This window comes from Dendroctonus ponderosae, unplaced genomic scaffold, assembly GCF_020466585.1.
Source record: "Dendroctonus ponderosae isolate FM_Combo_2020 unplaced genomic scaffold, Dpon_F_20191213v2 Dpon_F_20191213_3, whole genome shotgun sequence".
Lineage (NCBI taxonomy): Eukaryota > Metazoa > Arthropoda > Insecta > Coleoptera > Curculionidae > Dendroctonus > Dendroctonus ponderosae.
This window is the reverse complement of record NW_026018508.1, coordinates 16464454-16481853: the sequence shown is the minus strand read 5'-3', so window position 1 is coordinate 16481853 and position 17400 is coordinate 16464454. Positions and strand designations below refer to the sequence as shown.

General features: G+C 38.8%; 7 protein-coding genes across 8 annotated transcripts in view; 4 read left to right on the top strand and 3 right to left on the bottom strand.

The window, feature by feature from the left end:
- Window positions 1–17400, top strand: part of LOC109538708 — a 114891-nt gene that overhangs the window by 42397 nt on the left and 55094 nt on the right. The gene's annotated exons all lie outside the window — the stretch shown is intronic.
- Window positions 1–17400, top strand: part of LOC109538611 (collagen alpha-1(IV) chain) — a 138449-nt gene that overhangs the window by 73915 nt on the left and 47134 nt on the right. The window lies entirely within an intron of this gene.
- Window positions 5224–6900, bottom strand: LOC125503919 (N-terminal Xaa-Pro-Lys N-methyltransferase 1-like). The gene is made up of 2 exons (XM_048665061.1): window positions 6316–6900; window positions 5224–6253 (listed from the first exon to the last, which is right to left on the bottom strand). The coding sequence occupies exons 1-2, from the start codon at window positions 6777–6779 to the stop codon at window positions 5980–5982; spliced, it is 738 nt and encodes a 245-aa protein (XP_048521018.1). The 5' UTR covers window positions 6780–6900; the 3' UTR covers window positions 5224–5979.
- On the top strand, window positions 7043–8928 carry LOC125503918 (reticulocalbin-2). Its single transcript, XM_048665060.1, has 6 exons — window positions 7043–7352; window positions 7584–7770; window positions 7829–7967; window positions 8030–8227; window positions 8289–8428; window positions 8481–8928. Exons 1-6 carry the CDS (start codon window positions 7172–7174, stop codon window positions 8650–8652), a joined length of 1017 nt encoding a protein of 338 aa, XP_048521017.1. The 5' UTR covers window positions 7043–7171; the 3' UTR covers window positions 8653–8928.
- Window positions 9328–11942, bottom strand: LOC125503915 (succinate--CoA ligase [ADP-forming] subunit beta, mitochondrial-like). Of its 2 annotated transcripts, XM_048665056.1 has the most exons (7): window positions 11718–11941; window positions 11365–11636; window positions 10871–11033; window positions 10548–10812; window positions 10372–10487; window positions 10101–10289; window positions 9328–10045 (listed from the first exon to the last, which is right to left on the bottom strand). In XM_048665056.1, the coding sequence occupies exons 1-7, from the start codon at window positions 11778–11780 to the stop codon at window positions 9761–9763; spliced, it is 1353 nt and encodes a 450-aa protein (XP_048521013.1). In that variant the 5' UTR covers window positions 11781–11941; the 3' UTR covers window positions 9328–9760. The 2 variants fall into 2 exon arrangements, with proteins under 2 accessions (XP_048521013.1, XP_048521011.1); XM_048665054.1 differs by having other exon boundaries at window positions 10372–10812; window positions 11718–11942.
- Window positions 12515–15408, top strand: LOC109538564 (thialysine N-epsilon-acetyltransferase). Its single transcript, XM_019905831.2, has 2 exons — window positions 12515–12840; window positions 14464–15408. The coding sequence occupies exons 1-2, from the start codon at window positions 12760–12762 to the stop codon at window positions 14899–14901; spliced, it is 519 nt and encodes a 172-aa protein (XP_019761390.1). The 5' UTR covers window positions 12515–12759; the 3' UTR covers window positions 14902–15408.
- LOC109538555 (zinc finger protein 724) lies at window positions 15091–17400 on the bottom strand. Its single transcript, XM_019905821.2, has 3 exons — window positions 16810–17400; window positions 16484–16754; window positions 15091–16432 (listed from the first exon to the last, which is right to left on the bottom strand). Exons 1-3 carry the CDS (start codon window positions 17311–17313, stop codon window positions 16038–16040), a joined length of 1170 nt encoding a protein of 389 aa, XP_019761380.1. The 5' UTR covers window positions 17314–17400; the 3' UTR covers window positions 15091–16037.

The window sequence follows — 17400 nt, the reverse complement described above, 5'->3', positions numbered from 1 at the left end:
AAGTGTCTAGAAGCTCTAGTTTGGGCGTGAGAATTATTTTAAAATGACCCAACTTGAAAGCTCTGGTCAGGCGCGACTGTAGGTTTGATAATTCCGACAAAATCATTCTGCGGGCCGTTTAGATCGAAATTTGAGACACTTGCAGAGGTCCACCGTAGTTAAAACTGGACAAAAATTCAAGTGTCTAGAAGCTCTAGTTTGGGCGTGAGAATTTTTTGAAAATGACTCAACTTGAATGCTCTAGTCAGGCGCGACTGTAGGTTTGATAATTCCGACAAAATCATTCTGCAGGCCGTTTATATCGAAATTTGAGACACTTGCAGAGGTCCACCGTAGTTAAAACTGGACAAAATTTCAAGTGTCTAGAAGCTCTAGTTTGGGCGTAAGGATTTTTTTTAAATTGCCCAACTTGAAAGCTCTGGTCAGGCGCGACTGCAGGTTCGATAATTTCTACAAAATAATCCTGCAGGCGGTTTAAATCGAAATTTGGGACACTTGCAGAGGTCCACCGTAGTTAAAACTGGACAAAATTTCAAGTGTCTAGGAGCTTCAGTTCGAGCGTAAGGAATTTTTGAAAGTCGCCCATATTGAAAGCTCTAGTTAGGCTCGACTGCAAGTTCGCTAATTACTACAAAATAATTCTACAGGCCGTTTAGACCGAAATTTGGGACACTTGCAGAGGTCCACCGTGGTTAAAACTGGATAAAATTTCAAGAGTTCAGTCGCTCCAGTTCAGGCGTGAGAGTTTTTGAAAAAGACTCAACTTTAAAGTTCGAGTCAAGCTCGAGTGTAAGTGTGTTAATTCCTGCCTAATCCGCCTGCAGCCCGTTTTCTTATAATAATTTAAAACTCGATTAAACATGATTTTGAACAAAACGCCTTTCAAGTGCCATCAAACCGTACCACCAAATAGATACATTTCCGGACGTGGTTCTTCTACTCAAACGGTCCATCGATGCCCTGCACACTCCCTAAAAGTGTGATTTCCTAGTTCTGAAACCCTCTGTAAGAAAACTGGCGAATTTTTCGGGCTCCTAAATTCCTAATTCGTCCTGATAACCCGAAAAACTCACCAGTTTCAAAGCGTTTTCCAGTCTGTGAACGGCCAGCTAATAAAGATCAAAGCCGCCGTTTCAGTCTGAGACAATGGCCTCAGAACTTAACTATTTTGAACCCTGTTCGAATATTGTCGCATTTTCAACTTCCGCCTCACAACCGGAACCCCAGACGAGCAGAAATAGTCGGCAACTGTGCTCAACAAAGTCAACTCACTTCAATGGCCAAAAAAATGAGTTTCAGACCCTTTCAGGGCCAATTCCAATCCAAATAGCATAAACAATAGCAGAATAAATTGAGCCGGTATTTGCGGGCGATAAATAAATACTGGCTGCCCACCGCTCCACCTACGGGCGCTCAAATGAGTCCGCTGGGCCCCAAAAACAGCACTTTATAGCCGAAGTGGCCGCAATGTTGGGGTCCATATTAATGGGCACGAATAAGGCATCCTATAAAATCAGACTGAGACATAAAGAATGCAAAGGCTGAACGGAAGGACCCTCCAAAAGAAGAAAAATCAGGGGCACGCGTCGTACCAGCGCAGCAGGGTAGCGCGAGGCGATGCACCTTTGCTGGGGCCCCCGTTCGACACCTGTACCAGTATGAATGTGAATGTGCATGCAGCAGGTGTGGAACAGGCAATGAATCCTGCCAGGGTGGGCTTAGGGTGGCACGTGCCTTTTTGCACCACCCTCTTTGCAACCGACACTTTTCACCTATTCACTCGCAAAAAAATTGTTTTGTTTGCGACAACCTGTTTGATACGAATTTTAAAGTTCCCTTCTACGAAAGTGCTCTTCTGCGATCGGTCCTGAGGCACAAAATCCTCTGGTTTGCGTGCTAATTTCCTGAATTTTGCCGTTGACTACACACGTTTTTATACTCTTAGGATTGAGTCCAAATACGCTTGTCTACCACCTTCTATCTCCCTAATCTCCAAATAATGTTCTGTGGGCGCATTTTACATTTTTGTGGCATCAACGGTGTGATGTTCTTGAGGCGTTTTTCGCAGGACTGCAATATAAGCTTCATATCTTTTTATGTTCAAGTTTTGATACAAAATTAGCAGATTTAAGGAAATTTTTTATATTATCTAGACATTATTCTCACTTGGTCCCGAAGTTACCAATATTAAACCCGTCTACGGAAAAATGAGGAAATAATAGAACGAAATAATCATGGCCCAAATGTGGTCAATGTCTCAAAAACCGCAAGATGAAGAACGCATTTCTCTACTTACTGTTGTGCGTTTTATCGCTTGTTTCATTTCTTCGCAACATGGAAATATTTAGGTTTCTGGAGATTATTTTCAACAATACGTGCAGAAAACGAATCTGATATGGAAAATGTCCTCAAAATCCAGAAACTTAAAAAATCGCGTGAGATTTAGCGACCAGTTTTTCGGCAGGAAATGTACCGAAAAACGATTTATTTTAACAGCAGGCTGATATATTGGGTGAATAACCAAAAAAAACCTTTTTAACACTACATCCTAATCATCATCAAATTATATTTTTTCTTTCCTGGGTTTCAGTCAAAATGTGAAATAAAAATGTTCATATCGTTTATTTCATATTTTTACGTTTCGGCGAGACAACAATGGGTTTGTTTTGAATTTAACATCTGATGATGGCGCTGTTGATATGAAATAAACGATATGAACATTTTTATTTCACAATTTGACTGAAACCCAGGAAAGAAAAAATATAATAACAAATCAAAATCCTGCATAAATCCATCATTTCTGTAGGTGAATCAAAGGGCTATTCCTGGCCTGCAAGTCGAAGTACGTTTACGGTTTTTGAGAGAGTGACCCTTCGAAACCGATGCGGAAGAGCTTCTTCAGCCGCAAGATCTGGTTTTCGAAGTTACCTCGTTCTTTTTTTTGTGAGTGTTAAAATTAAATCAATTTTAGAACGGGACGCTCTGAATAATAAATATTGCAATTTCACAATTTAAATATATGAATCCTTAATTTCCTCAACTGAACCAGGCAAAAAAAAATGATTTTTACGGGCTCAAGAGCTGCAACTAAACAGGATATAAAACCCTGCCTGCATGCCTTAATTCGAAATAAACCATTAATAAATGCGAAAAGCAATTAAGATTTTTGGAAATAAATAAACATAAAATCAGATTTTGCATCCGGCAATGTCGTTTATATCTTCCAGTGGGCAGCTGAGGGACTGTTAATTAATTTTAGTGCCGATACGTCAGCATATAATGCAGAAGAGCTTAACCTACATACCGTTAATTAAGGCAGTTCATCTTTGTAATTAGTGAACATATTTTATTTGCTTTTAATGAGTAGCTTTTTTCGATTGAGGTTTTAATAAGCTCGCCGTTTTTAACTTTCTCCACCCTTAAATTATCGGGGAAACATCAGATTTTCCACACCAAAAAAACAATTCTGATTGATTGCGCCAAGGAAAGCTCCATGTGAACTGAGCGTGGCAAGTTCCTTATTTGTTCACTCCATATATGAATAAAATCATGCATTTTTATTGGCCATAAATAACGATTTATTAAGCAAACTGCTACCGATTATAAAGCCATTGAAATTCCGTAAACGTTTTCCAGCATAAGATGCACAATCTTTAGAGATTCCACTGATATGTCCGAGTGTATTATGTCCACTCATCGGGAAATTAATCGGCCTATTGACGATTGAAAAACTGTTAAGAAAATCGACTATATCAATAATTCTTTGGCCATCAAGTAGCGGATTTATTTCTTAGATAGAAAATCTATAGAACTCGATGGAAAAAAATCGACCACCGCATGAGAAACTCGACTAACAATAAAATAATAAGCCATAAAACGGAACGATGGCTGTGATAAGGCTGAGTAGAAAAAGCGGTCGTAACTTAAAATTGTAAAGCTCATGCTGGCTCAGAATACTTATGAACTGTAATTTAATTCATCGCAAGAGAAAAACGATAATTTATCCGGCAAGTTCAGAAATTCAATGCAGAAATAGATGTATAATACTGATTTATAGATTACGAATTATGATGTTTACGTTTCTTTGGTCAACTGGAAGATATCGAAAACTGGCAGCTCATTATGCGACTCGAGGTTTTTTCCAACTGCTTAAACTGTAAATTACTTCACTGGTTTTTCACTCAACAAAGAAACAGTCTGGTAATTACCAACCGTCCAAAACTCATATGACCATCGCGCCTGAATGCTCGTTAATCAAATCGCATTCCTCTGTACATTTCTCGCGAACGAAACTAAATTAAAAATCGAGTACTGCATGTGTATGCACCATAAAAAATGCAGTCAACAATAAATTAAATTAAAAAACTCTAATTTATCAGCTTAAATGTAGGGAACTTATAATAGGACCGGTGCTTCATGCAGATGGTACGAATTGCTTGTTGATGGCATTGTACATCTTGTATGCTGCTTCAATGAGACACACACGAATTTTTCACCGCATCAAAATCACCAACATTTCGATAGTGGGATTTTTTAAATTTGAAACAAATTTAATTTAAAGCGAAGTGCTGTTGATTAAATATCGAAAACGAATCTGAAATAAATGAAGCCATAAATTTTCTGGACGTTTTCCGCCTAATCGCGCTTGCTATTAACCTGCTGGACGCAATAAATAATCCTGCAGTCAGAATTTGCGTCTCGCAGATGCCAAAACAGATTTTCTCAAAACTCAGCCTAGACATTGTTAATTATCGATGAGTCTCCGGCAGTCGATTAAATGCGGCTCTGCGAGTTTCATTACGTAACCCAATTACAGAGAAAATTCATCCTGAGCAATGCACATGACCATAGAATGTTCGCTTAATTGAACGTGCACGATAAACCGATGAACACCTTCCGATATTATTATTTATTTTTTTAAACAACGTAGATTAAATCGCTCAACTGCCGATTGATGAGCGCAGATGGCCGAGAACTTTTTATTTATGTACTTCGGCACGTTTGGCTCATAAATCTGCAATTACAGATGACAAGGTAAACCAATCCCATTTTCAGTTACAATATGAACATGCCAGCAATATAAAAGAATGACCATTATTGGCGACACCCTCAGAAGGTTTCACTTTGAAAAATTCACTTGAGCCCTGAGGCAAAATGAAATTTTTGCGAGTTGAAATGTGCAGGTTTAAGGAAGGCGATTGGATGGGGCAAGTAGTTTCACAATCAAACATAAAAGTTTAGTCCAAAATATTAGTTTACAGGCTGCGCCGGACCAGTTAAAAACATTCACTAAAAAAAGACTAGAAAGATAGTAAAATAAATAAAACTTACATACTATTACTGATTATGATTAAGTTAACGTTTCCAGGAAATGTTCAAAAAACAACGATGCCGATGCCCTCAACCTACAATATTTCTGTCTACAACATGAGCAACAGAAACCCAACTAATGAAGACAAGCGCGCATTTATTGCTTTGGTATCGTACGGATAGTGTTTGGTCGCATTGATCGAACGAAACGGACGATCAGTAATTGATAGCATCTTCTGTCTAACACAATTTATAGAGAAAGAATAGAGTGATCCCAAGAACACTGTTCTCTTTGCAGACTTTGTCTCCTTCAAAAGTGTCCGATACTGTGCTCGTAAGCAAAGTAAACTTTGGGAAGTATTGGGATAAACCAGCATAAACGTCCCACTAGGAATAATGCCAAAATACGGACTAGTGGTACGTAAATGCGCGCTTACCTTAAAACTGTCTCAATACTAGTAATTTTTTTGATAAAAAATTTGCATCGCGAAACCAAGAAAACTGGAAATGACTATAACAGTGACCAGTTTTACTGTTAAGATTCAACATTAATATTAAACGGATTGAAACTCATGAATGAGACTGTAGCCAAACGCAATACTTACTCAACTAGTAACAGAAAGTGCAGAGAAAATGCCCTTAGGTATCACAATAGCTAGTTTACTTGAACTAGTCACTTACACCATCAACAGTTTTCAGCGTTTCAGTAGCATGAGGAACATCAATTTTCGGTTTTAAAACAAACATGTAAACCGCGTATAAACCTTTGGGAAAGTTTTGTTGCTTGACCAGCCTGTCACAGTCCAATCCTGCTTGATCAAATAACTTTTTTAGTACACCCAAGGGCCGTGTTACTGACGAATCGGTCGCATCCACATCCACATCGTCGGTTGAAGTTATGTTTTCTTTGGCAACTATCACCCCATTGGGTCTCAATCCTATTCTAAAAGACAAAGGTCCTGTTTAGGCAGAGGAAAATAAGCGTAGTCCTTTATTCTTACTTACTGGCAATTAACGAAGAATTTAACAAAATCGTCATCAGTTAAATGGCCGAGCACCCACTGCACCCAAATAACATCGTACTTCTTAGGCTCTGGCGCGAAATGTTGCAATCCCACAGGGAACATCACGCCCACCTTTCGCTCCATTAAGGACTGTCCCAAATATAGTTCAGCTGTCTCCAAAAAGGCTGCATTCTGCTCAACCATGTCCACTTGGTCGAATAACTCACTCAGCAGAAATTTGGTGATTCTTCCAATGCCCGCACCACAATCCAGGGCATAACTTCTACCTGGCGGAAACTTGGAGTTCAACAGTTGCTTCAAAAGGGTTTTGGAACCTTGGATGTCTGTAGTTGATACACTGCCCAGGCCGCCAAGCATGCCATTCACAGTAGCAGGCACTTTCGACCAATATTTGGCGGCATCCTGGTAGAAATGCTCAGGGGTGGACGTAATGTCATTAGCCATGTGAAATACTCGGTTCTGCCAGTTTCCTTTGGATCAGATTCAGGAAAATGACACCATAAACAATGAATGTTTAAGAAAAACAATATTCCCGGCACATGAAAGTTTGAGGTTAAGCAGGTGTTTGTCAAAAGTTGACAATGGACCAAGAGCAATGCTGCCAGATTTTCAAGCTCCATCAATACAGGCTTCTCGCAAAACTGCCATACGTGCGAGCGAGAGGTATATAACGCCACCGATTGTCATTGCCTACCCTTTTGTTTAATAAACAATGACATCACTTAACTAACCTGTCAACCAGTGTAAACAATAAAAACTTATTGCTGTTTGAGTTCACGTTATTTATTTCAAATACTATCATATAAAATTGAGAAAACTAATCAAGCTCTGTTGAAATGCGCGTTACCAATATCATCTTCAACTGGTTAACCGGTTATGTAATCGTACTGTGCTCAATGACATGTTGGGGGGCTGTTATGCACAAGAACTTTCATAGCCATGACACGCTGAACTCCAAGTCCGATGAAGGCAAACATGCGACAAATCGTGAAGAATACCAGGCCCATATGAATTCTGGTAAGTTAGTTTGGTGCTAAAAAGGCGCAAGTTCTTACCATTATCACAATTGCCCCAGTGTTTCAGAACAGTTTGATTCTATTAGCAATCGCTAACTAAATTTTAAGATATAGTTTATGTGCGTTACACTAGAAAAGCAGAGTTTCACCCTTTGTCTAGCCACCAAAGGCTAGATAAACTTAAAAAATTGCTCAGTATTCACATGAAGACTTACAAATCGTTTCTAATGAGATGAGCACAGAACCAACTTTGACCATGAGGCAATACTGGGCAGTGCCAAAATTTCGGAGGAGTTTGATGCGTTGCCCCCTGAACAATCGAAGGAAAGACTGCAAGCTCTCTTGAATGTCATGGATACATCTAGGGATAAATTCATTGATAGGTCGGAATTAATACAATGGATCGTCCATTCTTTCCAGTAAGAATCTTATGAAAATGGCATTAATTGCTCACCTATTGAACATGACCAATTTCAGAATGCTATCAGCTGAAGAAGCCAATGAGAAGTTTGACGAAACTGATGAGAATGATGATAAGCACATAAGCTGGAATGAATATATTCTGGAAAGTTATGGTTCGGAGGAGCTATCGCTTCAATCTAACTGGGCCGACAGCGTAAGGCGCAGAGTTTTTCTATTCATACGCTTATCTAATTCTCATCAAATCAAATATTTTAGGATGAAAATATTAGAATTGAATTTGAGCAAGATCAAGAACTGTTTAGGGCTGTTGATGCAAACAACGATGGCCTGCTAAATAGGCAGGAATTTTCTAAATTTACCAATCCGGAAGAGCATCAAGATTTGTCGGCACTTTTACTCAAACAAATTTTACGCAGCAAAGACACTGATAATGACGACGCACTCAATTTCAAGGTAACGCGATTCTTAGCCTCCCAATCAGCAACATCAGTGTAAAATTTTGTGCGACTTTAAGGAATTTCTAAGCGAGAAAGGGTCTCAGATGAGCAAGGAAGCCTTGATATCCCAGAAAGATGAGTTTGACGAATATGATATGAACAAGGACGGAAAATTAACGGGAGATGAAATTATCTATTGGATGTTTCCTCAAAATGAGTGAGTAATTTAACTTGGGTGTTACAAGTCGCGCTAATTTCAATGTTTGTAGAAAAATCGCCGAAGAAGAAACGACTCATCTATTCGCGCAATGCGACGACAATCACGACGATCTGTTATCTTTTGACGAAATCCTTGATCATCATGAGATTTTCGTGGGAAGTGAGGCAACCAACTATGGGGAACATTTGCATAATATTCACGAATTTACCGACGAATTGTAATATAGGTAAATTCCCATTGGATAGTGACATTCATTTTTCGGCCTCGGTCAGTAAGGTTTTCTACATTTCCAAGTGTTTATTTATATCTGAGTTCCTTTATTTGGAATGCGAATATGAGAAACCAAATCTGAAATGCCTCGAAGTCGTTTCTACTGGATGTGCTTTCAATTTTGTATAACTTGTCTGAATAACTTTTGTGCCATTTTAGTATGTATTAATTTATTACTTCCCTAGTTTAAAGTAAAAATGCCAAAAATAAAACTTTTTTGAAGTTCAGGTCTTTGTATTTGAAGGTGGAAGCGGTGGTTTATGGTCTGCAATTGATCTTTTTCGATAGCTTTTTATTTAATTAATTGATAAAAGAAATGATGCGATACCTCCGATTTGAGACTCAAAATGCGCGCATTTCTAAACGAAAAGTTGTCCAGTGTTTTGATGGGAATTTAACTAAACATTTTTACGCACACAAACAGCAGTTTGATTGTTTTTGTAAAAAATGTGTTGCTGATAATTTTGGGGGCCAAAATTCCTATAAACTAGGTAAAACGTGCAAAACCCCACAAAATACGTAGCTTAAAAGATCGGATCCTCATCCCATCAAAACTCACCGAGAAGATTTCGAGGATTTTTTTCATTCATTTAGGAAATGATTTCAGTATCAGCAAAAAGTCAGAATTTCCAACAAGTGCAACAAATAAATTTATTACAAATAACAAAGTGCATTTACCAGCAATAAGATTGATTTACATTAATTTTGCTTGGAATTTTGCAAAGCGCCAACCTGCCAAAAGCCTTCTAACTCCAAATCAACTTGAATCACATGCCGAGAGTGTTTCACGCACTTTTTAAGGTAACAACAAATATGTACAGTTAAAATTACAATAAGACGGCGTTTGTTCGAGAACAAACTAATATAGACCATAAAATTGAAGACAATGGAGGTTTTTTACAGCAAAATTGTATATCAATGAATAATAAAGTATGATAAAACAAACCAAAAATAAATAAATATTATTAATGACATTTTGGATGAACACTGAAGATACTCACCCGTGGTTTGTAATACTCACAATACATTTTCAATAAATAGGTAATATAGATTGGCCTTTTACAAAGGAATTTCGAAGTTAATGTCCAGCTTGGCATCTCTGGCCAAACTGACAATATTGGACAGCTTTACAGCCAATCGAGCGGCTTCATCCAGATTATCTACCGGCAATATTTTCAGTCCAGAACTGGCAATCAAGACTTTGGCGTCATCCACGTTCGTGCCTTGAAGCCGACAGACGATTGGCATTTTCAGGCTCAGCTCTTTGGCTGCAGCGATAATTCCTTCGGCGATTACATCGCATCTCATGATGCCGCCGAAAATGTTAACCAGTATGGCATGGACCTGGAAAACACAAGTTTTTTAGCACACGAAGAATTGACTTAGTGAATTAAACTACCTTTGGATCAGCGGTGATAATTTTGAAGGCTTCTTTTACTGCTGATGCGGTTGCACCACCTCCAACATCCAAGAAATTAGCCGGAGAACCGCCATGGAGCGAAATAATATCCATAGTAGCCATGGCTAAACCGGCCCCATTTACCATGCAGCCAATGTTGCCGTCCAAGGCAATGTAGTTTAGATCAAACTAAAAACGTAGAAGCAGCAAATAAATACTGGGTTTTCCTATTTATTAACTTTCAACAAAGTGCCTAAGACAAAGTTCTTACCTTGGATGCAGCCACTTCCTTCTCATCCTCTTGGGTCCAGTCCCGAAGAGCAAAAAGATCCTTCTGCCTAAAGGCCGCGTTATCATCAAACCGAAACTTGGCATCCAAAGAAAAATCTGCAAAAGAACAATATCCCATCACAGGCACAAATCGCGCTTTGGCATTTTTGGACGTACACTTTTCACCAGCATCTTCAGCATAGGGATTGATTTCGATCAGTAGCGCGTCCTTTTTAACAAACAAATCGTACATCCTCAGCAGCATTTCAGCAGTTTTCTCCTTCTGGGACTCCAGTCCGACCTTAACGGCAACTTTTTCAGCCTGCTCTTTGGTCAGTCCCTTAGTTACATCGACGGGCTCGTAGAGGATGGCATCGGGGTTTTCTGCCGCTACTTCTTCGATATTTACACCGCCTTGGGATGAGGCGATTATAACAGGGCCCTGAAAGAAGAGTTGAATGTTGTGGCATTAGTTTAAGGGTTTTAAACGAGAAACGGACCGCAAAGGCTCTTTCCATCATCACTGCAAAATAGAACTCTTTTCTGGGGAATTTTCGTTCGGCTACCATTACTGCGTTGCATATTCTCCCCTTTTCACCTGTCTGTTTGGTGACTAGATATTGTCCCAACATTTGGCCGCTGATGTCTTCTGCTTCATCAGGGCTAAAGAAAACCAGCCATTCCCAATGAAATTGAAGATAAAATAGTTTTTAGAAGCGTGAAAAAATGCAACAGGCTTTGAAATTTATCGGGTAATTATCTGAAAACAAATTACGATAATGCAAACTGATTTAGAGCAAGTCGGTCTCTATCCAAAACTACTCCCAAGAGCAAATTATACTTAATAGTTGTTATTTCATACAAACAAGTGATAATTGGAATGTTGATAACTGAGGGAAAAATACAACGTCAATAACCACTTTTGGTTCAAGTTGGGTCCTTGACCCTCTCGCGCCTTGGACAGTCAATGAGTAAACCAAGACAATACACTTACGAGTAAACCATTCTAACACCCCCTTTAAGTCCATTCTTGAATGAGCCCTTGCCACGACCACCTGCCAGCACCTGAGCCTTAAGGACCAAGTCCTTGGTGTTGAGTTTTTCTGCGATTTGGCGGGCTTCCTGTTTGGTTTTCGCCACTCCAAAGTTAGGCACTGTAATGCCAGCATCTTTCAACAAAGTGTAGCTGACGTGCTCGTGAACGTTAAGGTTCCTTTTCTGTTGCGTCTGTGGGTTCCAACGACTGTTGGCGACAGTCCCTAGAATCTAAAAATACACTTTATGTAATGTTTTATAAGTATGCAAGGTTACAAATCAAGGATTGATCGAAGGGACAAACTACAGTACCTTTGGGCAAGTTTTCGCCACGACATTCTCAGTTAAGGCTAAGGATCTGAGCAGGCTGGCCATGATAAACACTTAAACTGACGCAGTCCTAATCGTTACTAATTTTAATCAAATCGTGACTTTTTTAGACCTTGATTGATATTCTGGGTCACAATTTGTTCTATGATTATCATACGACAGTGACAGTGTCAACATCAAACAACAATGGATGACAGGTTTTTGAAAAACCGATGGGCGGAGTGCGCTATGGCAACTGGCAACAGTGCACAATGCAGTGGAATTTTATTTAAACATTCATATATGAAACTGAATTAATCAATTGTTACTTCCTGTAATGTAGTTGTTGAACCCTAATGAAATTTAAATTAATAAAACTGTCTTTTTAAGCGCTTTTATCAAAGACTCATAAATTATTGTTTAAAAAAAAAGTGCGCCAATATCCGCGCTCGATGCTCATAAGATAGTTTGGCTTAAAACGGCTCTTATAATATGTGTGATTGATTTTTCAATCCCCTAGTGAAAACCAGGCATTTGGGAAAATTTGGCACAACTCTCTTTGAAGAAACGGAAATTTTAGCACAAAAAATTTGAAACGCAGCACATTTCTGTGGCATGCTACGACTATCCGCATTTGTGGAGAATAACGCAATTTTTAGGCCAAAAACATCCCATTATTCGTTTGGATAAAGTGTATTTTTTCATACAACCAGCAGTTGCGCTCAAAATCGATATACTAGCAGATACCTTGGCGCATTCTAGAATGGACAAAATCAACCTTGGTAGGTACCCGATATGGTAATTGAGCAAAGTTAAAGCATCAGAACAGAGAACAAGAAAAGAACATAATCCGACTGTGCTGGGAATTGTTTATCTGTGCGACCAATGATATAAAACCGTGGCATATCACGTGAGCTCGATTAAATCTGGCTTTTGTAAATTTAAAATTAATTTCTCTGCCCGACGATTAATCTTATCAGTTTAAAAATAGTTCTAGAGAAATCGGCGCTAAGTGCGGTGAACGCGAACGTTTAAGACCGCGAATATGCTAAAACAACGGGAAATTAGCGTAACTATACGGAAAGCGAAAAAGGATGATATGGGCCAAGTGTACAAAATGATAAGGGTGAGTCCTTGAAACCGGTTTTTTGGAGGAAATGAATCCGTTCCGGCTTATGTAATTTAAGATCCTAGTTGCATGCATGTTGCTGAATCATCGCATTATTTGCATCGGATAAATTCATGTTTTTCCTTATTTCCWTGCAAAAACAAAATAGACAAATGAAGCAACTGTTTGGGRTATTTCMCTAGTCGCTTAGTTTGATTGTRGCAAAGCGTAGAATTCAYATGGGTKATTAAATGCCATTTACTTTATATTTTTATAATTAATGGAACGTGTTTCAAGCAACCGTCAGCATTGTATAGGTTCTAATAATCGGTATACGGGGCMAGTGAAATAAATATTGCTACACTGTACTTCCGRAATATGAAGGAAAAAAAATGAAAAAATAMATAAAAAATAGCRGAAACCGCATCATTCAGCCTTGAAGCAAACAACATAATCGAAGAGCCGACCCGAGATATAAAGTCATTCACTCTGAATTCAGTTCCCAGCAGTACTTGAAACCGGGCTGATACTTTGTAATTAAGAAGTTCCAACAAACAATAATGTATAACTGTCCACGTGGACCATTTTTCTACCKATTTTYCTTAATCGCGTTTGATTGATTTTTTCATTGAGTTTTAACTGAAAAGGCTTTAAGGCTGAGAAAACTTAAGTTAAATTTATAAACTCTCTTTGAGCCACATTTTGACGATTTAGCAAATCGCGACTTTAAATCTCAATTTTGAAAAATGCTTTACAATTTGCCTTTTTTTCACTGAAAAGCGCTCTGTTTAMAAAAATTTAATGTGGACCGTTTAAAAGCSCACCAAAAAAACCTATTTCCTCGTGGGACGTGAAATGCACGTCTTGATTAAACTGAAACACCCTGTATTTGATTTATTTATTACGGCCATTTCGATACGTTGATTACAGAATTTATAAGAAAAGTTCCAGGCCAAGCGAATTTCAAGATACTTTTTGAAATGAAATGAGCGTAAACCGACTTTCTAAAAAATAAGAGCGGCTTAATCATGCAGGGTCGAATTTGCAGGTCTCTAAAACGATGCAAAAAATGTTAAAGCTTCCTCACGTAATGCAGAATAGAATCGAATGACAACAGAACAATTTTAACCTTTGCATAATTGCATTGCGTTTTTTGGTCTTTAGCAATTTTTGTCTATGTCCATTTGGAAAATGCTCTCGTATGCACAATTCAACAATAGTTCAAAAAGCATCACTCGCAAATATTTTTTCATTTACACCAGTTAGCGGCAAAACTGGAATTTTTAATTCTCAGTTCCTGTTAACGAGCCTAAACCAGTTCTATTGAACCAATAACATACCATTAAACTGTTGACGCAAATGTTTTGCTTGTTTAACTGGTAAACGATTGCTATAAGCTGCAAGCGTCTATTGTTCGAGCCAACTTAATAAAATAGTTATTAATTATAATGTGAAATTAACGATAAGAAAGTTGTAGTTGTGTAATTATCTAGGCGGAGGATTGCACAGATAAGCCATCTTAGGGGGCCACAATCGAAAATATTTGCCCATTAGATAAGAACGTTTGCTAGTTAGTTTTCATTACTTATCCTGGATGCTAGGGGGCAAATAAACAAAGATTTTCATTTTCTTTTTTCTCAGGCCTTGGCCGAATTTGAGAAACTGGAACACACAATGACGCTGGATGTAAAAACGCTGGAAAAAGATGGTTTCGACAGTGAAAATCCAGCGTTCACCTGCCTGGTAGCTGAGCTATCGGACGGATACATCGTGGGCTACGCATTGTACTACACAGCTTACTCCACCTGGTTGGGAAGATCAATTTTCTTGGAAGATCTCTATGTGCAGCCCGCTTACCGCAAGAACGGTATCGGCACTCAGCTCTTCTTGGCAGTGGCAAAAATTGCCCACGAAACTCCCAGCAAAAAAATGGACTTTCACGTGCTTTCCTGGAATCCGGCGGGCGATTTCTACAAAAGACTGGGCGCTGTGGACTTGACGATCCACGAAAAATGGCACCACTTTCGAATGGATGAAAGGTGCCTAAATAGGCTGTTTGCAAACGAGCCACGTTGCTAACACCGTTTTAAACAAGACATTAATTGACTGCGAAGATCTTCGACATTTGTTTAGCGATTAATCGTAAAGTTAGTTTGTATCTTATCCAGTATTCGGCAATAATCGGGGTTTTGCACTAGGCAATCAGTTGTTCCTGTGCGAATACCGTAACAGAGTTCCGTCATACCTTAGCCAATAAATAAGCGACAGTGCAAAATCATATTTTATTTTATTTGAACAGTCAAACTATCGATAATCCACAATTTAAAAAATCTAGATAGTGAAGATTTAAGTATAACTCGCTTGAAATTGAGTCTTATTTCAATCGCCTATCTTAGGCCTATCTATCTTTGTTTTATCTTTTTCTTAGATAGCTATATTTACTTTATTTATCCCATGAAAAGTAGCTCGTTTAGCAATTGTGATGCATACATAGTACTGTAAGCCCTTAATGTTACCATATCCTTTTATATTTCGATACATGCCAAAGGTAGCTAGAGAAAATAAACGATTTTTAATGTAATTTTATATTAGGGGTTTATTTAATTTAAACTCAGGTCACTGCTTAATTTCATTCGAGTACCCAGGAAATATCAGTCATCATTGGAAGAATTTGGAAAGCGCTAAATATGTATTTAAAACCGCCTATACCTCGAAAACGCTCCCAAATATCCGAAAAGTCCTGATATTAGACCCCTTTCGATATGGTTTCAACATTTCAATTCTTTTACCCGTATGGCATCCCAAATAAAATAGACCCGAAATTTTTCCAAATTCTCATGTATATCTTGAAAACTATTGCAACTATCTGAACTTATCGGAAGTCGTCAGGACCCTTTCGATTGCCCGTTGCGAGAACTGCGAACATTCCGAACACCTAAAGAGGCAGAATCAAAAAAATCTCGAAAATGGTCGAACCTTTCTGATTTTAAGTCCATTTCACGCTGAAAATTCCAAATTTGTTCGTGTTTCTAGCAAATATCTATATCTGTTCCCTACTCGAGTTTGGCTAACAGGCCTCAGCGCCGTAGATTACGACCTGAGCTCAAATTTATCAGTTTTTGGGACCGAAAACCTATAAGCCTATTAAACAGTATACTGACTTTTACCACTGCTAAAGCAGAATGAGTCGCAACGATCCAGGCATTACAGCTACGTTAGCAACTCTCCGTGATTGTACAAAATCCATCAGAAGTCTCCTGCAAGTGAATAACCGCCTCTTGTTCCTCAATAAAACCATCATCCTTAAAATGGTAAATGATGTTTGCATCTTCTTTGGCTGGTTCATCAGCCTGCTTATGCACCACCTTTATGTGCGCCAACAGATTGTAGTTCTCCGTGAATTTGTGGCGACAAAACGGGCATGGATGATTTCGCAGTTTTTGATGGCAAGCTCGCACGTGTCGTTTCAAATGTGAATTAGTCAAGAATCCATGATTGCAAAATTCACAGCGGAAATTCCGCTGCCCAGCATGGATTTTTCGATGGATGTTGAAAGAGCTGTGATGCAAGAATTTCTTGCCGCACTCTTCGCACTGATAGCGGCTTTCGCCTGAAAATCACCAAGTTAATTTCCAGGAGGGTTTTCAAAAACTGCTCTCACCTGTATGTATAGACAAATGTCGGGCTAAAGCGCTTTTCTGATTGAAATTTTTGCCGCACACTTCACAAAAGCAGTTTTCGTCTATTTTATTCAAAGCCAGCAGCTTAAGGTCGTCGCCAACAGCATCATGTTTCTTCAAATGGTTGTCATACCCGATCTTGGTTTTCAAGCTTTGACCGCATATTTCACATAGAATATTCTTGGATGGTTTGCACTTGGTCATGTGCTCCTCTATATGCTTGGAAAGGTCCATTTGAATAAGGGAGCGAATCTGCAAAAAATTGCTGGTGACGCTGAAATTGAGTGGAAGTCGTTTGGAAACCAACCTGCTCAAAAGCTTTATCGTTGTGCTTGATCTGCTGCTCCAAATCAACTTCGGGGAGTTCCTGAGGAGACGTTTGATCATTCTTCAATTTTACTCTGGTAACTTTGATGGGCAACTTTTTAAAATCTATGTCCCCAATCTGCAGGTTGTCGGTGGAGACATTGGAGCTTTCTCCCTCCAAATCGGGACAAAGTCTCGGAGCATCCTCAGTGACAGTCTTGTTGTTTTTAGACACTTTTGATGCAGAATTTTCCAACTTAGAAAAGTACTTGTGAAGTTGCTCATACAACTGCTTCTCTCGCTCTTGAATGGTGTCCAGTTCATTCAGCAACTCGTAACAGGCTGTGCATATATTGCAATGAAGAAACACGATATTTTCATACAATTTTTCCACCAACTTGATCATCAGAACCTTGGACTTCTCTGAATGTGTAGACTTCAGGTTGTACTTCACTTTGGCTATGTGCTCGTGACAAATAATGCATTTGGAGAGCGGCAGAAACATTTGGAATGTTTATTATTTACTTTTAAACCCGATTTGAAGTTAACATTGCATAAAGGTAAATATTGCTGATGTAACCTCAATTGTCAC